At 46.4% G+C, this 22,340-nt stretch overlaps 1 protein-coding gene across 1 annotated transcript; it reads right to left on the bottom strand.

Annotated features, from left to right (window-relative positions):
- Nucleotides 1–6,883: 6,883 nt before the first annotated feature.
- LOC125363028 (thiopurine S-methyltransferase-like) lies at nucleotides 6,884–8,587 on the bottom strand. Its single transcript, XM_048362007.1, has 3 exons — nucleotides 8,541–8,587; nucleotides 7,222–7,974; nucleotides 6,884–6,931 (listed from the first exon to the last, which is right to left on the bottom strand). Exons 1-2 carry the CDS (start codon nucleotides 8,585–8,587, stop codon nucleotides 7,296–7,298), a joined length of 726 nt encoding a protein of 241 aa, XP_048217964.1. The 3' UTR covers nucleotides 6,884–6,931; nucleotides 7,222–7,295.
- Between the last annotated feature and the right edge of the window lie 13,753 nt (nucleotides 8,588–22,340).

Genomic DNA, 22,340 nt, shown 5'->3' with positions numbered 1-22,340 from the left:
GATGAGATGGTTAGCTTCCACTGAGTAACAAACCAAAGGAAAAAATTGTGATAGCTTAAAACAAGCAGGTTCTTAGATCACAAATCTGTAGGTCATCCAGAAAGTTCCAGAAGCTGTGGGAGGCTGATTTCAGCTAGGCTCCTCAGACACCCCCTAGATCGATGGATAACTGACTGGTCTCTTGTCCCCCACCAGTCTTGCCTGTCATGTTGGCAGGCTGGTTCAGGATCTCATGTCTAAGAACAGAAATAGCCAAAGACTCCTGAGGCCTAAGCTCAGAATGCAAACAATGTTCCGCATGGTGAGGGGCCAAAGTCATGAGGCCAGCTTGGACCCAGGGGGTTGAGAAGTAGACACGGCCTCTTGGGAGCCACCATTTCATGACATCTACCATGTGCCCAACTATTAAGCTTGAGCAATTGATTATAGAGAGAGTGAAGGTCCCGCTATTCCTCCTTACCTCACTCCCGTCGCACCCCAGGGGACCCATTATCCAGACCTCATCTTCATCCTGTGCATTTTCCCATAGTCGAACCTCATCTACATGTATCCAAGCAATACACAAGATTGGCTGTCACAAGTTAACATTTTGCCTTGTTAATTGCTTCCATCCCCACCCCAACCCTGGGCACACTGGCATTTGAACTTAGAACCTCGTGTTTGCTAGGCAAGGGCTGTATCACTTAAGCCATTCCCCTGACACGTTCATATTTCCCATAGTGTCTTTGCACTTTTCCCTGACCCAGTCTCACTCAGAATGGGGTCTTCCTACCTCCATCTCCTGTGTAGCTGGGATTACAGGCATACACTACCCTAGTTAGCTTGATTTGGGACATAACAGCTCAGTAATTATTTGATTTGATTTGATTTGCTAGGGTTGCCTGTGAATAGCAATCCTTCTATATCTCTACCTCCCAAATAGCTGTGACTACAGACTTGAACCACCACACTTGGCTTCGTTAATATTTTTGTTGCTGTTTCTAGCATACTATCTGAATGGTAACAAATGAGGGGCTGGGAATATAGCCTAGTGGCAAGAGTGCTTGCCTGGGCTGGGAATATGGCCTAGTGGCAATAGTGCTTGCCTCCTCTACATGAAGGTCTGGGTTTGATTCCCCAGCACCACATATATAGAAAATGGCCAGAAGTGGCGCTGTGGCTCAAGTGGCAGAGTGCTAGCCTTGAGCAAAAAGGAGCCAGGGACAGTGCTCAGGCCCTGAGTCCAAGGCCCAGGACTGGCAAAAAAAAAAAAAAAAAAAGAGTGCTTGCCTCGTATAAATGAAGTCCTGGGTTCAATTCCCTAGCACCACATATATAGGAAACGGCCAGAAGTGGCGCTGTGGTTCAAGTGGCAGAGTGCTAGCCTTGAGCAAAAACAAACAACAACAAAAAAAAACCAATGAAACCTGAGCTATAAGCATACCATGGAGTGTTTGTGGAGATTCCATAAAGCTACCAAGTAGTAACACTGTAATAGAATTGTAACAGTCTGGTAAACACCAGCCCAAAGCCTAAAGATAATGCTAACCTAGTATTTGCTAGACACCCCAATCCCTTGAGCTAACAAGACACTTACACTGTCCTGGAACAAATTAGAAAACAATGCCAACTCTGGGCGGGCAATTGCCTGCCAGAGTACGCAGCATGGCAAACCTCCACTTGACTGTTAGCTGAGAGTCTTTGAACAACCATACCAGCATCACTACTCTGTAGCACTTACATGTGCAGGCACAGAGAATAAACTGACTCCTTTAGCGATGATGGAAGGTAAGCAGTACCCAACACCCACCCTGCATTTTATGGGTGTGGAATATTGAGGCATAGGTCATTTAACGAGCAAAGATTCAAACCCAGGCTGAGGCTCAGTTCTAATTTGTCTTGTTCAAATCTTCCCAGGAAATTCACTGAACAGGTATTATAATCAGATTCTCCAATTTATACCCAAGACAGGTGATGCACAGGGAATGTGAGAATTCATCCGATGTCACATGGCTGGCCCAGGGCAGAGCCACCCATCTGTGGTTTTTTTTTTTTTTTTTTAAACAGGCTGACTTACTCAAGCACTGCCCAACAACGGAGATACTAGGAGTCTCCAAGCAACTGTTAGAAAAATGCCCAAATCTGCTAGATCTCCTGCTCTCACATGGTTGGGGGTTTTGTTTGTTTGCTTCTGCTTTTTAATCAGGCTAGGAACTGCAGTAATGACTTGGCTGGAACTTGTAGCTAGACTTGGTGAAGTTTTATGTGAGGAGGGGAAAAAGTAAAAAAAAAAAATCTCTAATTCAGACTGATTAAGGGAGGGGGAGTATAGACAGGCCCTAGGAACTAAAACGCCTGAGTCGCCTCCACTTTTTAAAAGAAGTTGTCTTATTTGGGGGTAAAAGTCTCCTCAAAAGCCAGGCATTGATGGCTTGTGCCTATCATTCTAGTGACTCAGGAGACTGAGATTTGAGAAATGAGGTTCAAAGTCATCCTGGGAAAGAAAGCCTATGAGACTCTGGTCTCCAATTAACCATCAAAAGCCAGAGGTAGATCTATGGCTCAAGTGGGAGAGCGCCAGCGTGCCAGCCTTGAGCAAAAAATGCTAAGGGCTGGTACCCAGCCTGGAGTCTACCCTGAGGTTTCCTCAGTAGTTGATGCTAGTATTTCCTAGGGCAGAGAACAACAGTCTCTGTTGCCCTAAGCCCAGCCCTCCACTTACTATGGGGCAAATGACTTATCCTTTCTGTGCCTCCATTTCTATATCTACCAAAAGGGAAGATGCTATGGAGTTCTCTAGAGCAATGACTGGCACAGGGAAAACATACCCAGTGTTGGCTGGATTAAAAAAGAAACACTTGTGTTGCTCTAGCTAAAACATGCCAAGCAGAGAGCCGCAGACAGCTGTCTCCACACAGTTTGGAATGATTTATAATCAGCAGAGGGCCCTGGCCCTGCTGTCCCAAAACAAATGGTGCTTTGGTTGTTGGGTTGGTGGCAGGTGGGACGGAGCCTGGTTCTGAAGGTGGGGAGGGGAGGCGAGGACTCTCCAAGGGTTTAGGGACACAGCTGTCAGCCTGTATTCCAGGGTGTAGTAGTGTAGCAACCGCTGTCACAACACCATGCCTACTGATCAGCCTTGATTCAAACTAGCAGGATATACTGTAGGCAAATGGATTTCTTCTATTCCACACCCCCACCGCCACCCAGGGGCTTGAACTCAGGGTCTCATACTTGGCAAGCCCTCTACCACTTAAACCACACCCCAGTTCTTTTTAATTTTTTGCTTTAGTTTGTTTTTTCGAATAAGGTCTGTGCTTTGGCCTAGGACAGCCTTAGACCTTGTTCCCCTACCTCCGTCTCTTGAGTAGCTGAGATTACAAGCAGGTACCATCAAACCGAGCTTGTTTTTTCAGAAGGGATCTCTTAAAATGTTTTTCCCAGGCTGGCCTTGAACTGCAATCCTAGTCTCTCTATCTCCCTGGTAACTGGAACTATAGGCAGGCACCATCAGATCTAGCTCCAGATTTCTTAAAGTAACTAAAAATTGCTTTGTTTTTAAAGAAGGAAAATCTGTGTTTTGTTGTTGTTGTTTTTTTTTATCACTTCAGGTTTCTTATCCTTTGTTGTTCCATGGGCCAAAACACACTTCAGGAGTCAGCCCATATCTGAGATTTTGAAATCCAACGGATGTTTTATAAGAACAGAGATTGTGTGGCCTAACTGCTAAGAAAATGAGTTGAGAAGGGAGGAACGGAGCAAGCAGAAACCACCGAGAGTCTGTGGTGTGGCCCCTGGGCAGGCTGACTGCACAGAAGGTACTTTTCCTCCCTGAGAGCCATCTCCGAAGTCAGGCTTCCCTTCCCAGATGGAGGTGGGCAACCTCCAAGGCCAGACGCCAGGAAGGAAACATCCCTGCCATCCAAACGTCAAATGGCTCCAAGGCAGCCATTTGATGTATGGGAAACCTTGGAGTACTTTGTCCAGTAGGGGTCCCTCTGTCTCTCTAATTCTCTCTCCCTGCCGGGCACGCAGGACTCAGTTTCCAAGCCTCATCAGCACTCAGACTCCAAGGACCCATCCACGCGGAACCAGCCTCAAATGTCTTCCCTTCACTCTTCTACTCTCACATTCTGCTTTGAATTCTTTGAGGACCCTCCCCCACCCCCAGCCCCTTAGTGTATAAAGCATGCCAAGCAAGATCCCAGGGAAGGACAGGAATTGTGAGACCACCACTTACACATCGTATGTGTGAGCACACACACACATACACATACACACTCACTCACTCACAGAGGCTGCCTACCTAGCCAGTGTGTACCTTGACTTTGCTATGGTGGCTTCAGGTTCCAGGGTTCGGCCTTCACATTCCCTAGCAGCCTCCTCTCTAGTGATTAAAGATGAAACCCAAGGAGAAGAAAGCAGCTCTCCCCTGAGAGCACATGCAAATGTCCCCAGAATCCCAAGGGGCCCCACCTGAGATGGCTTCTACCTGCTCCCACCTCCTCTCGCCCCCCAGTTCCGAATTCCCAGATCACCCCCCTTCCTCTAGCTAGGCCACTGTTTAGATACTCAAGTATGCCTCGCCAGATACTAAGTACGCCTCGAGGGCTCATTTGAAGATGTGCCACCTTTGAAGTCTTAAGATCGGTTGCTGCTCTCTAGTTTTCTGAGCTAAAATCCCCTAGCCACTTTATTTGTGTGTGTGTGTGTGTGTGTGTGTGTGTGTGTGTGTGTGTGTGTGTGTAAAGAGCTAGTTATGGTACATCTTTACTGCTTACAAAATGATGGCTAGAGGGGATTTTTTTTGGTGAACTTTCCCAAAGAGTAGGGAAACCATCTACTTGAGGGCAGAGTCCTCTGGGGGAAGGGCCAGAGGGGGTGGCCAGGTGGTGGCAGGGAAAGGCCCTCCAGCAGAAGTGGATCATCCTGTCCAGCCTTCGGGTCTTCAGCCCAGGTAGGGACTTGCAGCTCAGGACAGGGTGTGATTTCCTTCATGAGGCAGACATGAGAGGTAAGAACAGGGTTTCCCTCCCTCCCTCCCTCCCTCCCTCCCTCCCTCCCTCCCTCCCTCCCTCCCTTCCTTCCTTCCTTGGTAGTCCTGAGGTTTGAACTTTGGGACTCATATATGTTAGGCATATATTCTACCATTGGAGCCCCAGGCTAACAGCAAAGTTCCTTGACATTTTGGCCACATAACTTCAGTGTGGTGGCAGTCCTGTGTGTAGTAAGATGTTGAGCAGCATTTCTGGTCTCTATCCAATCCATACGTGTAGGATGCCCAGTTGTGAAAGTCAAACATATCTCTGGGGTTGTGGCCGCAGGTGAGAAGACCTGAGTGAGAGAGTGTAGTCTGCATCTCTGCCAGGCAGCTCTGTAGTCCTAGCTCTCAGAAGCCTGAGTTCTAAGGATCATAGTTCAAAGTCAGCCTGGGGAAGGAAAGTTCCTGACACTCTCATCTCCATTTAACCACCAGAAGGCTGGAAGTGGAGCTGTGGCTTAAGTGGGAGAGTGCCAGCTTTGAGCAAAACAGCTAAGGTACAGCACCCAGGCCTTGAGTTCAAGCCCTAGGACCAGCACACACACACACACACACACACACACACACACACACACACACGCATGAATGCACACGCATGTGCATGCATCTCAAAGCTCTTATTTGTTCTCCTGGTCAGTTGGATCTGGTGGCTTCCCCCATGACCTTCCCCTCAACCTCAGGAAATTTCTGGACAGATGTACTTGCTCCATGTAGCTTCTGAATCTCCATGGCTTTACTTACTTCAGCCAGTGGCCATGACCATGCCAAGGGCAGAGCCCCTCAGACAGTCAGAGTAGGCATCAGAGTCATTTCTGGAATGTTCTTCCTCTTTGTCCTGTACTGCTAAGACAGCAGGCCAGAAAGCAAGGCCTCTCAGAGGGTGAGAGACAGGCCACCCCACAGTTTAGTTTCTCACTCAATTAGAAAACTGAAGCTATATCAAAATGAAGTAACAAAAATGATATGTTTTGCAAATGATGTGTTTGTGCTAGAGCCTGGTCATTATGGGATTTATCGGATTATAAATTGAGAGCTGTCTGTGCCGTGGCTGAACATCTCTGCCAAATATGGAGCCTCACTGTGGAAATTGTGCCTTGAGAGTAGTAGGCCTGGGCCAGATGACTTTTCAACGTCTCTCCCTCACCCAGCCCCAGGGGATGTGGAGAGAGACTGGGTCCAGGAAAAGATGGAGAACAGGGAAGCAGCCTCTGGGCTTTGGATCAGAATAAAGAACGACCTATCCTATATCTGAATGTAGAATCGGAACATAGAATTCAATGCTCTGGCTCTGCCACTTTGAACTCGTGACCCTCCTCCTTCTTCTTGCCTCATCCAGCTGACATCGTGTTTCTAAAGCTTCTTCTTGTTGTAGCAGATACCAGCCCTTCTTTGCTTTCTTTTTTTTTTTTTTCCAGAAATTTAACATTTTATTCTTACAATGTGAAAAAATACTTTCCATATAGATTAGTTTATTTAATTAAAATTTTTAATCTGTTTCATGATTCAGTTACATGTAAAAACATGTAACTGGTAAAACATGTAATGGTAAAAAACATCTTGAAAAGAGGTGCTAGGATCTGAGTGTAAGATTAGGGTTTATAGTAATAGCTAATACTTTACATAATTTTGTGGACTACTTCAAATCCTATTAAAGAGTTATTTCAGCAATTCTAAATGTCAGTTGTTCGATGTGTATGATATATTTTATGTTACGTTCATTACATTTTTCTTTTCTTTTTTTTAATTGTAGAAGAAATGTCTTCCATGAAAGCGTCTTACAATCTATAAGACATACATGTATAATAGTTCCCTCTAATTATATGTTCTTCTCTAAAGGAGCTAAACAAAGTTTTGTGTTTTTTGAGCAATGATTTATGAGTAAAATATTGAAGATTCAATATCTTATCAAGCCTTAGCATCATTTTTTTTTTTTTTTTTTTTTGGCCAGTCCTGGGCCTTGGACTCAGGGACTGAGCACTGTCCCTGGCTTCTTCCCGCTCTAGGCTAGCACTCTGCCACCTGAGCCACAGGGCCCCTTCTGGCCGTTTTCCATATATGTGGTGCTGGAGAATCGAACCGAGAGCTTCATGTGTAGGAGGCAAGCGCTCTTGCCACTAGGCCATATTCCCAGCCCTCTAACATTTTTTAATTGACTCTTTTTTAGTTGGTTTATTCAGAAGCATTTGTATCCCCAGCCCCACCTTAGCATCATTTTTAAATGCCCAAAGAAAATAAAAATTGTATTGATGTTAACCTGATTGCATCTATATGATCTTTACTTTTCTGTCAGTAGATATAACTTTTCAAAAATGTAGTCAATTCCCCAACGTTTATGTCGTTCTTCAAAAGCATCAACTTTCTCAAGGCAACTAATATTACATCTTGTCCCAAACAACCTTCTAATTTCAGCATCTGTAACATAAAATGGTGGACCTGCGTGTTTCATTGGATCATAAGACAAAACTGCCAGGAAGTAGCGGAATTCTTTTCTCAAGAGAGACAGTATTACATCTGTATAACGTTTGCCATCATCAAGATTGATGGCGACTAAGGCTCCTCTATCCCAAATCCTGTCAAATTGGCTAATATTTGCCCTGGGAAGGTCAAAACTGCTGCAACAGTACAATGAAATGCTCCCCAAAGAACTCTTAAATATCGTGGCACCAGGAATTTCTGTGATTGGTTCTTCTGAGTATGAAAGGTTTTGCTCCTTAAAAAATTCCTGTATCCCAAGTTCACTGATTTCCACACCAACCACACTGTGGCCCTGGTCTGCCAACCATTTCATCTCCACTGCTTTTCCGCAAAGAGGGAAAAATACCCTCAGTCCACTCTGATCGTTAAGAAAAGTCTCTAGATGCTTCTTTAATAGCCTCAGAATCAGGGAACTCTTTAATATCAAGTGATGCCTTTGTATCACCCATTGTTTGTGGACACTTCTGTCTCCAATACTGCTGGCCCCGGACACCGGGGATGGTTATCTAGCGAAGGTCAGCGGCGGGTCTCCTTCTTTGCTTTCTGTAGCCCAATAATCTTCCATTTGACACCACCTAGGGGTCTTGGGTCCTCCCTTCTCTCCACCAAATAAAGAGTTTTAAGGCAGGAAAAATGGGAGCGGAGGTAAATTTATTTGAAAGTGGGGGGTAAGGTGCTGGCAAAGATGCCAACAGCCTCTTAGCTATTGGTGGGTTGGTATAAGCTCCCAACCAGTACTTCCGGCTAGGAGAGCCATCTTAGGCTGTGTAAGGTCTTGTGCATTTGCTTCCACGAGGAGGATGGGGAGGGGAGTACAGACATGTCAGTGTAACAGAGTGAGGAGTGGGGCCCAGAAATCGATAGTCTGCCTGCAGTACTCATGGGGTCCCCCTTTCATAGCCCCTTTGAGCACATCTCAGCTGTTCCGGCATCTGATTGTTTCCCTTACTCCAAGGGAGGTTCCCTTACCCCAAGGAGGGGACTCCTGTCCGCTATGCATGTCTGCTTCAAGGTGGTCAGGGATATTGCTTCTGTCAGGGCTTACCTCAGTTTCCCCAGGTCTTCAGGAAGAGGAAGAGGTGCTATCTCCATGGGTTGCCTCCACTGTCCCAGGGTCCTCGGGAAAAGGAGAGGATGACACCAGTCCCTGTCTCTCCCTTTATGCCTTGTCTTCCCCCTCTTGTCTCTCCCTCACATAGAGTAAAGATGACACAAGTAGTCCGTTCACCAGTTGATGGGCATTTGGGTTCTTGTGGGTAATGCTGCCATGGCCTTTTGTGTGGATGTGTTTTCAGATGGTTAAAGGTTATACCTAGGAATGGATGGCAGTGCGCTCATGTAACTCTATGGTGAAATTTTGAGAAACTACCAGGTTGTTTTTCTAAGGCAGCTGCCCAACATTTTGTATCGCCCACAGCCACCATGTACAAGGGTTTCAATTTCTCCAAAGTCTCTGCAGTTCTTGTTACTTGTCTCTTTTTGGTATAGTCATCTAATAGGTGTGAATGGTATTCATTGTGGTTTTGATTTGCATTTGCCTAAGGTTTAGCAATATTGAGCATTGTTTCTGATGCCTATTGTCTATTATTTAACTTCTTTGCAGGAAGGTCTACTCAGATCCTGGGCCCATTGAAAACTGGACTTCTCTTTGTTGTCGCGTTCTATGAGTTCTTCATATAGTCTAGGTACAGGATTCATTAAAGCTATGTGATTTGCAAATATTTCCTGTGGTTGGTTACCCTTCCCTATCTTGATCAGTGTTTTTTGGAAATACGAATATTTTTATTTTAATGAAATCCAAGATATCTATTTTTGTTCTTTTTGGTGTCTTATCTAAGGACCTCATTTGCATACCTGCCTAACTGTCTTCCTCCATGGGATGACACAGCAAGAAGGCCTTGCCAGAGGCTGAGACCTCCTAGCTTCCAGAGCTAAATCTCCGCCCATTATAAATGATCAGGTCTCAAGTATTCGGTTATAGCAGCACAAAATGGACTAAGAGGCGTGCATACTACAATAATGAAATGATAATTTAAAATTATGATAGGCCCACAAAATAAAATTTAGATCATCTTCATTAACATAAATAATGTAGAACTATAGACCTTTAAGCACGAAGACCACAAGTTACCCGTCACATGCTATGCGCCAATGAGGTAGATCAATGACATCCTCTCTCGTAACTTGAACTGGAAATTTTGACAGATGTTTATGTGAGGCTGGGCCTGAAAGATGGCTAATTTTGCATAAGCTTCAAGGAGCTACATGAACATCAATCTATTCCCCCTCTCCCTCTACCAACAGCCAGTCTTAGAAATGCATGTAAATATTCTAAAAGTCTAGACTTTTGTGGGTCTATAATAATTTAGACAAGTTCTTCTTCTTACTATTATAAAAATAAAATGAAAAATCCGGGCACTGGTGGCTCACGCCTGTAATTTTAGCTACTCAGGAGACTGAGGATGGTGGTTCAAAGTCAGCCCAGGCAGGAAAGTCCGTGAGACTCTCATCTCCAATTAACCAACAGAAAATCGGAAGTGGAGCTGTGACTCAAAGTGGTAGACTGATAGCCTTGAGCACAAGAGCTCAGGGACAGCACCTACACCCTGAGTTCAAGCCCCTTGACTGACAAAAAAAAATTTTAAGTCAGAAATGTAGGTATGGCTCAAATGTTAGATCACCAGACTTGAGCAGAAAGCTAAATGAGAACACAAGGCCTTGAGTACAAGCCTCAATACTGGCACAAAAATAAATAAGTAAATGACTACATCTTTGACAAATTTAAAATAACAGAAAATAACAATAGTATCAGTATAAGGTAAGTTCTCCATCTTAGGAACCACATGGAAAAAGTTTCTATCAGGTCTCCCTCATCTTATTCCTAAGTAGAAAGTTCTTCCGGAAAAGTCTGAAATAATCAGACAGAAAATGTACTCTAATCATTTTAATTTTATATTTTTATTAATTTTTAAATTAAAATGTTGTTAACATATTTATCCTTTTCTTTATTTTTATTATGTACTTACTTACCATGCTCTACACTTTTGAGTAAATACCATAAGGCTACCCTTCATCTTATTTTTGGTTTAGTCCTAGCTTAGTTAGCAGAGAGCTTATCAACAGCAGCTTTGCAAGACACCGGAGCTAGGTCCTGAGGCCTTCCAACGTCTAGCAGTGGGAAGCACTACCTGCCCAGGCCTCCTGACCTGGGCCTTCTGACCCAGCATGCTCCCTGGGAACTGTGGGGTAAACCCCTCTCCAGCCCATCTCCTCACCTGCTGGGAGAGGGAGATGAGACAATGCCGAGCAGTGGGCGTGCTCACAGATGTGGGCTGCGCAGTGCTGCTGTCTGGTTGTCACCGTCCATCTTGCAGGGCTCCTGAGGCAGCTCCTCCTTGAAGAGCTCAGCCTCACAGGCAAGACCCGGCCCCAGAGCTGCACAAAAGAAAATAGCCCGGTCTCTTTTCTCTAAGTACCCCCAATACCACTGGGAATTGGAGCCCCGGCATGTTCCTCTGACTCAGCCCCACAGGCCTCACACCTCTGAGCAGCACGGTGCCTTAGGCCTCTGCAGGCCCAGATGTCCTGGTCCCAGACGGAGCCCGGCCATTTCCTGCTGTGTTCAATGTCCAGGACAGGTAGACAGGAAGTTCTGCTCACTCTACCTAAAAAGCGGACGGGAAGACTGCTCTCCAGGTAGTTCTGCTTAGAAAATTCTCAGGCCATATTCTTCAGGTTCCAGTTAACTTAAAAAAAAAAAAAAAAAGCAGTCATGGTGGTCTACACATCCAGAAATTCAGACTGGCAATGATCAGGGACAGAGGCTTCTAGAAGCCTGGGTTAAGGGGACGTGGAGTCTGGGCTTGCTGCTGAGGTTTCTCAGTCCGATTTACCCTACATGGAGGTGGCCAGCAGTGTCTGCACATTTACACATCTGGCTGATTCTGAACCGGGGAGATGGTGCCTGGATGCTCCAAGGGCTCCTGACCTCACTGTAGATTTTCCAGTATGCTCTGTGGGGGTGTAAAAAGTGTTTTAGCATTTTCGTGTATGTTTATTTTCACTCCCCCCCCCCAAAAGAAATTAAGCTTTGATCATAGTTAACATACGAGTGCAAGCAAAAGTGTCTATTTTATATATAAACATATAATGCTTTGCAAACAATTATATATACAATTATATATGATTACATGTTGTAATTATATCTACATTATATTATAGATGTATAATTCTTTTTGCACACTTCAAAAAGTTTGCCAGGTGGAGAGGTAGGGAGCACAGCTCTGTAAGACAAAACCTCACTTCTTGATGTGTCAGTCTTTTTTCTCCAGAGCAAGCTTCCTTCCCTCCCTCCTTCCTTCCCTCCCTCCCTCCCTCCCTCCCTCCTTCCCTCCCTTCCTCCTTCTCTTCTTTTCTATCCTTTTCTTTCTTTGTCTCTTTTCTTTTTTCTTTTTCTCTACTGTCAATCGTGAGGCTTGAACTCAGGGCTGGATGCTGTCCCTGCGCTCTTTCACTGTAGGCCAGTGTTCTACCACTTTGAGCCACAGCGCCACTTCCAGTCTTCTGGTGGTTAAGTGGAGATAAGAGTCTCATGGACTTTCCTGCCTGGTTTGACTTTGAACTGCAATCCTCAGATCTCATCCTCCTGAGTAGCTAGGATGACAGGCGTGAGCCACTCACTGGTGTCTGGCCTGTTTTTTCTTTCATTGGTATCTCTCCTGAGGTTTAAACTCAGGACCACAGGACACTTTTGCTTCGTTTTTTTTTTTTTTTTTTTTTTTTCTCACTCAAGGCTGGTGACCTTTCGCTTGCACCTCCACTCCCAGCTTTTTGCTACTTGGTTAGAAATAAGAGTCTCCAATTTGTCTGCCTGGGCTGGTTATAAGTGTGAGCTACCAGTTTCTATCTCCCCAGAACTTTCTAGCCAGAGGCTGGCAACTTTGTGCTCTGGGTGCTTGGGCCTCTGGTTCTGGAGGGCCACTAATCTCTTTCTCAAGTCAGCTCTTGGATGCCGGCTTTGTCCTCTGGAGAGTCTCCTGCCATGCCTGGCTCAGGAACTTCTATTCATTCTCAACGCCTCCACTCAGCTGCCATCTCCCCTAGAAACATTTTATGCTACCCTAGGTAGGGTGTTCTCCAGGCACTGTTCCTGTTGTGTATCCCGTTAGGATCCTTTTTACATCTCATTGTTGTGAAAATTCTACCCACATGTCCACTAACCCTAAGCAGAAGTGGCTTATTCATCTTTCTTCTTTACCAAGTGCAAAAACCCATGGCAGAAGTAACCACAAGGGTTTCTTCTGTCCCATTACTACTCCATGAGCCTTCTGTCTTTAAAAAAAAAAAAAAAAGTAGCAAAAAAAGAATTCACATCTTCTCCTGAGTCCCATTTCCTTCTGATGTTCAGGCCTAGGGTCTCCCTTCAAGACAGAAGGCAGGCCCTTCCTTGGTGCAGGGTGCCTCTCTGCACTGTGCTTCCTCCAGCACGCAGCCTAACCAAGGACTTCCCCTAGTGGCTCTGTCAGAGGCCGGGCTGCATGAGCTCCTTCTGCAGAAACTTGATAACATCAGATCAGTGACAGTTCCAGGCAGCACACTGTCCTTCTCATGAGAATGGAGGGCTGGCCATCCCCTTCATTCTCCCTACACTTAGCTCCTCCCTGCCTGTGAAGATGAGTTTTCCCTGGTTTCCTCAGCTAATCGCACCTGAGCTCAGATGATCAGAGGTTGTGTGAGAAACACCTCCAACTTCAAACTTGGGCCAGGCACCAGTGACTCACTCCTATAATCCTAGCTACTCAGGAGCTTGAGATTTGAGGATCATGATTCAAAGCCAGCCCAGGCAGGAAAGTCCAAGACACTTATCTCCAATTAACCACTAGAAAACATGGAAGTGGCACTGTGGCTCAAAGTGGTAGAGCACTAGCCTTGAGCAAAAAAGAACTCAGGGACAGCGCCTAGGCCCCACGTTCAAGCCCCATGATAGAAAAGCAAAAAACCCCCCAAAAAAACATCATGGGTAGGCAGAGAAGAAGGAAGTAAGAAAGAAATCCAAGCTGAGTTTTGCATTCGAAGCTGCATGCTTTAGTGAATGTCTTCAAAACAAGGAGTCAGCTTCCTAGAGTGGAGGTAGAAGAGGGGTCTCAGTCAGTGCCTGAAGATCCCTTTGTGCCATTCCCATACTGGAGACTCTGATATGGGACAGAAAATGAGAAGCCACACACTTATCTGCAAGGAGCTGTGGAGAGAGGACACGTATAGGGGCCTCAGGAGCCGCTGCAGTCACATCTAGCTCTCAAAACCAGAACATGCTCCTCCTCCAGCTTTGGAGAGAAGAGGAATATAGTACATACCATGTGGTGAAGAAAGCCAGAATCTGAGAACCCATGCCAGCAACCTGGTCTTGGCTCGGCCACTAACTCGGTGGTCCACCCTCAAGGATGCTTGGGCAAGTCTTTACAGATCCTTCTCCAGCAATTTGAATATGAAGTCTTTTCAACATGATTTTTTTTTTTGCCAGTCCTGGGTTTGAACTCAGGACCTGGGCACTGTCCCTGAGCTTCTTTTGCTCAAGGCAGCATTCTACCACCTAAGCCACATCTGGCTTTTTCTGTATATGTGATACTGAGGAATGGAACCCAGGGCTTTATGCATGCTAGGCAAGCACTCGACCACTGAGCCACATTCCCAGCCCCTACAACATGATTGTTTTTGGCTTATTTTATAGTGTATTGGTTGCATCAAGATGAAAAATGCAACGTGGAGGGTGAGTAAGGAGCACAGGTCTTGGGGACATGCTCATCCATGCTCTGCAGTGTCTTCTCCTTGGTGGGATGGTGTACAGTGGATTCTCTCATTGGTGGGATGGTCTACAGTGGATTCTCTGGCTGCTTCTGGTGATTTCTTGGGCTTTCCAAAAGCAGAAGGCCATCCCACTGGCAAGGTTTTTCCTGCCTGGGAGCTTATCAGCTCTGAATGATCTTAGCTACATCTGGGGATCTTGACTGGCATCATAGAACAAGGGTCTAGAACTTTGTGGAAAATTTAAGCCTGCGGCTTGTGTTTATTAGCCCCCAAATGGTCATCAGACATGGATATTGCTTTGTCAGACTGGGGTGGGACTAGAAATTTGCCACTTCTCATTACCTTAATGTATGAAGATAAATGAGCAGAGGTCATGGGTTGTGCACATATCTTGATACTTTTTTTATAGAAGATGAAGAAGAGACAAGGTAGAAAGGGAGGAGGAAGAGGAGAGAAAAAGAGAAATAAGAGGGGCTGGGGATATGGCCTAGTGGCAAGAGTGCTTGCCTTGTATACATGAGGCCCTGGGTTCGATTCCCCAGCACCACATATACAGAAAACGGCCAGAAGTGGCGCTGTGGCTCAAGTGGCAGAGTGCTGGCCTTGAGCAAAAAGAAGCCAGCGACAGTGCTCAGGCCCTGAGTTCAAGGCCCAGGACTGGCCAAAAAAAAAAAAAAAGAGAGAGAGAGAGAGAGAGAAATAAGAAGTAGCAAAAAAACATGGCAATGGCACTAAAATTTGAGCCAGACAATAATCAATAATTAACCCCCCAGGCTTGGCTAGTAAGACATACAGTACTGCTCCAACCTGCAATCACATCTTTGCATACTGATGATATTGCTACTTTCTGTACCTGTAGATAAAAATCTCAAGGTGTCAAATGTCAAATGTCAGCAATTACAGGGGCCTTGAAACTCTTCAGGGGAACTGATAAAAAGAAATGTCTTTGCATGGAGATTTAGACTATCTCTATATCCAACCATACACAGACTTCATTTGAATGGCTTTAATGGAATCAAGAGAGTTGAGTCCGTCCAACAACTCCTTTGCTCTTTTTCCACTGCTATAACAGCATACCTGAGACTGGGTCATTTATAGAGAGAAGTTTATTTAGTTTATACTCTGGAGGCTGCATCATAGCATGGTGGAAAAGCAGATGGACAGCCGGGTGTGGACAAGAAGATACAGAACAAGAAGGTGACCCTGACTTATTTTGGGTTTTTGGTGTTTTTTTTTGCCAGTTCTGGGGACTGGACTCAGGGCCTGAGCACTGTCCCTGGATTCTTCTTGCTCAAGGCTAGCACTCTGCCACTTGAGCCACAGTGCCACTTCTGGCCTTTTTCTGTATATATGGTGCTGGGGAATTGAACCCAGGGCCTCATGTATACAAGGCAAGCACTCTTGCCGCTAGGCCATATCCCCAGCCCCTGTTCATTTGGTTTTGTGTTGGTATCAGTACTTGAACTCAGAGTCTCTGCTTTCACTCAGTTCATCTCTACCACTTGAGCCGTGCCTCTAGTTCATGAGGTGTTTTTTTTTTTTTTGTTTGTTTGTTTTTTGGTTTGTTGGTTTGCTTGCTTGCTTTTGTGCAGGTACAGGGGCTTGAACTCAGGACCTTGCACTCCAGCTCAGCTTTTTTTCCCCAGGCTGTAAGGAGACTGCTGTTCTTCACTGCAACCCCAGAAAAGTCCTCTCAGGTCAAAATGAGTGTGTAGGCAGGGCCTGGGTGGGGTCTTGGCAGAAGAGGGCCCTGCCTACCTTCTGATAGGGATGTGTGTGCGTGTGCGTGTGTGGATGCACGCACTCTTGGGCTTGAACTCAGGCCCTGGCTGTTGTCCCTGAGCTTTTGTGCTCAAGGCTGGCACTCTATCGCCTGAGCTATGGAACCACTTCTGGCTTTTCGGTGGTTAATTGGAAAGAAGAGGCTCATGGACTTTCTGTCCATGCTGGCTTCACACTGTGAGCCTCAGATCTCAGCCTCCTGAGTTGCTGGGATTATGGGTGTGCGCTACCAGTGCCTGGCTAGGAATACTTAAATGCTCATCATAGGAGAGCTTTTCTTTTCTTTCTTTCTTTGTTTTATTATTATTATTCTTTTTTTATTTTACTGTGACTAGACTTCTTGCAGTTCTAACTTTCCTAGTCACATTTGTATCACTTTTCTGTACAGATTTATATTAGTACATATTTACAGAGTTGAAAATATTTTAATAGTACAGGATTTTACGGAAACCAGAGAAATGTTTCCAAAAACAATCATCTCAGGTGCCATTTCCTGAGAACCTGCTTTGCCCTGCCCTCCAGCCCCCCAACCCCCACCAAACCCTCATCTCAGGCAAGGCTTACCCCATTCTGTCAGATGATATTGGAAAGGGTGTATTTTACAGAAACAAAATCTTGTTCAACATCACACAAAGCCAAGAAAGACAAAGTCAGTACCTACCATACGTATAGTTGAGCTTCGGTTAAACTGTGAAGAGTGCAATAGGAGGAAAATAAAATTGCTTCGATGGCGGGACAAGGTTTCTTCTTGTAAATTACGCTGGTAGTTGACTATGTCTAGGGTGGTAGATGTAGGGGATTACAGAACAGGAAGGAGAAACTGAGTTCCAGTCAGCTTTGCAGCCTGGTGTGTGTGTTGGGGGGGGGTGACAAATTGGATAATTTATGGCAGGGGGAGGGGGAAGGCGCATAGACATGTAATCCAAGTGAGAACTGTCCAAGAAAGAGAGTGTCCTCCCCCACCTTCCTCCCTCCCCCTTTCCTCCCTCTTCTCCCCGGCCCACCTCAGCACTTTCTCAGCACCTTCGCCAATGGTTGAGGGTGTGGAGGGAGGGTTTGGGGGAAACCCCTTTTCCAGCTCAGATGGCTTTGCTTCTTTGTAAAGCTCACTGAACATTTGCTCCTTTAGAAGCTAGGGTGCTTATTTTCTTCCTCACTTTTATGAATCAGCACAGGCTTGACCTGGTAAGCCAGAGAAACTTCTGGAATATGAATACCACTGGGATCTGGTGCCCCCAAGCTAACAGATACCGCCAGCTGTCAGATTTCTGCCCTACTAGATGGGTTTCCTTCAGCCAGCCCAGGCCCCAACCAACCTGTGCTCGCTTCCTGTAGGAGCCTGGGCCTGAAATCACCCAGTTCCCATCCCAACGGTCCCCTGGGAGGGCCCCCTCATCTACATACCATCCTGGGGAGAGGATGGGGGCGGGGCACTGTGGTCTTTCTCTAGCAAGTGCAGCTTCTCCGGGAAATCACCACACACAGCCCAGCCTCCTCTCCAAAGGATCCCAAGCCCAGAGCCCCTTCAGAGCCAGCTCTCTCCCCCGACCCTCTTCCAGACTCTGGCAGTGAGATGGCTGGCTAGGGGAAGTGTCTTCCATGACCTGTTGCCTCTCGAGGGTACTTGGTGTCCCCAGACTCTCCTATTCCTTATCCAGGTGTCTGGGCAAGACGATCCCATTTCACAGAGGAGACCACGCAGACTCGAAGCTCGCCAGCCAGCGGGGCCTCCCCCTCCTCACCTTGCTCCCGGCCTCTTATCTTGCTGCCTTGGGTTTCTTTGTGATGACAGCTACAGCCTGTGAGGATAACCATAGGCTGCCACCTTCACCCCCTGGTAGCTGTGGAAAGGGGTGGATAGCCAGACAATAGGAATAACTGGGTAAGGTTGAGAGGTTGGGTCTGAGAGCTGCATAGACACTCCCCTCCCCAAAAGAGAGGCCAGAAGCCCATCCCCTTCTTCTCCCAAGCCCCAATCTCAGATCTATCCCAAAACTCATGGTTATCAGCCACCAGGGACAGTGAGGGAGGAAGGATTGCAGAAATTAATATCATTATCATTATTATTAATTTTTATTTTGTGCCAATTCTGGGGATTGAACTCAAGGCCTTGAGCTCTTGCTGAAACCTGACTCTCTACCACTTGAGCCACGCCTCCACATCTGACTTTTTGCTAGTTAACTAGAGATGAGTCTCATGGACTTCCCTGCCCGGACTGGCTTCCAATCACGACCCTCAGATCTCAGCTTACTAAGTAGCTAGGATTACAGGCATGGGATACCAGTGCCCAGCTTAGAAATTTTTTTTTGAACACTAAAATTTATCCTCCATAAAGACTTGGTTTATAAGGGGGATCTGGGTATCTACAGATCCATCAAATTCTCAGTGGTCTAATACCCTCTGTTTTATTCAATCCCCATTCCCTTTGTAATTGCAAAGATACTAGAAATGGGGCTGGGGATATAGCCTAGTGGCAAGAGTGCCTGCCTCGGATACACGAGGCCCTAGGTTCGATTCCCCAGCACCACATATACAGAAAACGGCCAGAAGTGGCGCTGTGGCTCAAGTGGCAGAGCACTAGCCTTGAGCGGGAAGAAGCCAGGGACAGTGCTCAGGCCCTGAGTCCAAGGCCCAGTACTGGCCAAAAAAAAAAAAAAAAAAAAAAAAAAAAAAAAAGATACTAGAAATGAACAAGAGCAAATCATCATTTTATCATTGTGGTGATAACTTGTTTCTTAAGTTTAAAGCTAGGTGTGGCTGGGTACTAGCACAGGGACAGGCTGAAGGGGGAGTCACTTGTATGTGGTCCTCCTTGGGAGCCAGGTGCGAAAGCACAGACAACCTGTGACCACACCCAGGGTCTCAGTTCTTAAAGAGCAACAGCCCCAACCTCAACCTCAGAGGGCTTTCCAGCCCTGTTCCCGGACACGCAGCCCAAGATTCTGAAACTCGCTGCCGGCAGGAGGAGGGGCCCAGAGACCACTCCAACCACTTCCTCTGCCCCTTAGCCTTTCATACCCTACATCAGCGACCCTACAAGTGTGAGCTCATGCCAGGCTCCATGGAAGAGCTGGGAATCAGCTGATGTCCTGGACACATCCATCTCATGCAGAGATAACAAGTGACCATTATAGTCCCACAAGCGCAAGAATAGAGGAGAGACCAATCCAGATCTGAGGAGCCAGGCATAGCAGAGACTGATTCTCGATTCCCTTGGCCCTTGCCTCCTGGATGCAGCAAGACATCATATACCCCAGCCTGCTTTGCTGTGAGGTCTGACTGCACAATGAACTCTTGGTGAGTGGAAAGGACAGCTGAGAAGTGCCACTGCCAAGCCTGGTCCCCGCTCTTGCCCGGTCAGCAGGCAGAGGCAGCTGACTCCACAGCCCCAGAGAAAAGCAGACCCACAGGTGGAAGGGACCGAGACCTGGAACTGCACCAAGTCGAGTGGGCTCACAGGTCACTGCATAGAGGAGAATTAAAGATCTATCGTGTCAACCATGGAGTCTCGGGGTACCTGTTACAGCCACAGGCCTCAACCTAATTATAGCTGAGTGGGAATGGGGGAGAAGTTATTCCGGGGGAGGGGGGACAAAAAGCAGCAGCATATTAGTAAAACCCAATCTCACTTTAGGAGGTAGCTACCAATCAAAATGGGTGGGAATGAAGGGAGGCTCCAAATCAGCAGGATCAAATTCTGGCTCCCCCTTTCACATCTGTGTGATTCTGGGCCAGTTATTTAACCTGTCCTTATTTGCAAAGTGAAACTAAGAAGACTCTTCTTCAAGCGCTGCAATCAGTGTTTAACAAATAGCACCTAATTTGGTTACATAAAAGTCTTATCAAATAATCCTTCCTTCCTTCCTTCCTTCCTTCCTTCCTTCCTTCTTTCCTTTCTTTTTACCTTCCTCCCTCTTTTTTTTTTTTCCTTGTTTTTGGAGTTTTTTAACCAACAGTCTTGAGTTTTGGGACATTGGACTTGCTGGGACTCCTAATGAACAGTAGGAGGCAGCAAAGCCAATGATTGGAGAAGGCAAAGCTTTCTCTTCTTCCCAGACCATCTTCAAAGATTAGGAGGTAGGTGTTCATAGGAGTTACACTGTGGGACTCCCCCCTTGCGTGTACCAGCACTCTTCCCCTCTGTGTACCAGCATTCCTCCCCTGAGTATACTATACTTTTGTCAATCTGTTTGTGTATATCCGCATAGAACCCCGTATATATTTTTATATACATTGATAATTTAGATCTAACTTCTTCTAACTTACAGTTTGACAAATGAATACCAGGAAGCTGAAAACGTGCAGGGGGAGGATTGGGGGGGGGGGTCAAGGGAAGAAGGCCAGATGAATGGAGAGAGGCCAAAGCAGTTACCATATTCAATATACATATGTCAAAGTGGAGCCAGGCAGCTTAGGGGATGTGTGGGGTTGAGACAGCTGGGCGAGAATAATGGAATAACATTGGTTAAGATAAACGGACACAATGAACTGAAAGCCCTTTGGACAACTACTTAAAGATAATAATTTAAGGAAAAAGATTGGGAGGTGAATGGGAAATATTCTCAAGGACGTCTTCTAGATGTGGGATCCAACCCCTTAAAAAAGAACTCTGGCCTCTGGACTCTCGACTTGTTCTGGTCATATAACCAATGCAAAGCATGGTAGGAAATCTAAGGTGCACATTCAGTGAATCGAAACCATTAGGAGTCCTACCACCCAGACAGAACCACGGTTAGGTGATATATATTTAACAAATAGCCTTCTAGATAGATGTAAATATTAGTATACATTTAAATTAAGATTATTTTTGCCTCCCCAAATCAATACCAGTCAGTTACTGTCAAGAAGTTGGTATTAGGGGCTGGGGATATAGCCTAGTGGCAAGAGTGCCTGCCTTGGATACACGAGGCCCTAGGTTCGATTCCCCAGCACCACATATACAGAAAACGGCCAGAAGCGGCGCTGTGGCTCAAGTGGCAGAGTGCTAGCCTTGAGCGGGAAGAAGCCAGGGACAGTGCTCAGGCCCTGAGTCCAAGGCCCAGGACTGGCCCCCCCCCAAAAAAAAAGAAGTTGGTATTAAAAACTCAGCAAAATAGGTATAGTCATATATAGAGATAGATTTTAGTTTTGCCCACATGTGTCTTACTTGCTCCTCTTGGGCTCCCCAAGGGCCAGTCTCCCCTGTACCCACAATAGGCATGCAGGTTCTGCCACAGTAAGAGTGGCTCATGAGGGGCACAGGCCTGCTGGTTATCTCCATAGCCCAAGTCTCAGCTTTTGTAGCCTTGTAGGTGGGGAGTGGTGGAGCTTTCTCACTTAAAAATACTCCACTGTGTGAACAGGTGCTTGGAGTTCGTTGAAATTCGTCAAAATGAGTCACAGTGAAGGTGCGAATGAGTGGCAACATTTAAGGAGTTACCATTTCCGGGGTCCACACCAGCGAGCCATCCCTCCATCCCAGTCAGAGCTAGCCCTGATGGTGGAAATCAGGCAGCGTTAAGCCCAGGTATGTCCTCTCCAAATCATTTCTTTGCCTCCAGGGATGACCACCTATTCCCTACAAAAAACCATGAGCCATCCTTACAAGGCCACCGCCCTGCTCAAGGTCAGATGGGCTAGAAGCCAAAAACCCCACTGAAAGTGCAGTGATGCCTGAAGCAAATCCGCAGTGAGCTGCAGGTGTGCGGCAGGTGAAGGGGCATCCGTCTTCCCTGGGATTCCCATGGGTAGCTGGAACACCGCTGACTTAACCCTCACTCTCACAGAATTCTTCATCAGGTTCTTGGAAGGGAGCTGACTCTTGGCTCAGAACCTCAGTTCCATCCCATCCTAGTTTGGGTGCATGGATGGCATATCATGTGACCAGACATTGTAGGTGGAGCCAGGGTGAAGATGGGATTGCTAGCAGTTCATTGAGCTGAGGCAGATGAGAAGAGCGGTGTTGGGGGGGGCGGAGGGAGGGTGGACAGGGGAGTCTGTAAGAATGGTGCACAGCTGGGAGGACCACCAGGAGCTTCCTTGGTTGAGTAAGGGTCAACTCAAACCATGAGATCTAATATTTGCTGCTGTACCAATTATACCATTAAAGCCACCAAGTAAGTGCATGTCAGAAATGCTCTGTAAACTAGACAAGTATGCCCCCAGCGTCATTCTTGTCCCGGGGTGGGGGGGTGGGGATTGTCATGGCCTCCCTAGGCACCTGGCAGGTTTCCCAGTCTCCACCCAGCCATGCCCTTGAGGTAAACGCAGGGTGTGTCAT

This window comes from Perognathus longimembris, chromosome 14 (genome assembly GCF_023159225.1).
Source record: "Perognathus longimembris pacificus isolate PPM17 chromosome 14, ASM2315922v1, whole genome shotgun sequence".
In the NCBI taxonomy this organism is placed as follows: domain Eukaryota; kingdom Metazoa; phylum Chordata; class Mammalia; order Rodentia; family Heteromyidae; genus Perognathus; species Perognathus longimembris.
The sequence above is the reverse complement of the archived record's forward strand: the minus strand, read 5'-3'. Positions and strand labels throughout refer to the sequence as shown.

Excerpts from the sequence above, each read along its gene's own strand:
- LOC125363028 (XM_048362007.1), bottom strand. The coding sequence starts at position 8,587 with ATGGAGATAGCACCTCTTCCTCTTCCTGAAGACCTGGGGAAACTGAG. Across the intron at positions 7,975-8,540 it reads GAAGACCTGGGGAAACTGAG|CAGTATTGGAGACAGAAGTG; the intron begins GTAAGCCCTGAC and ends GTCCGGGGCCAG.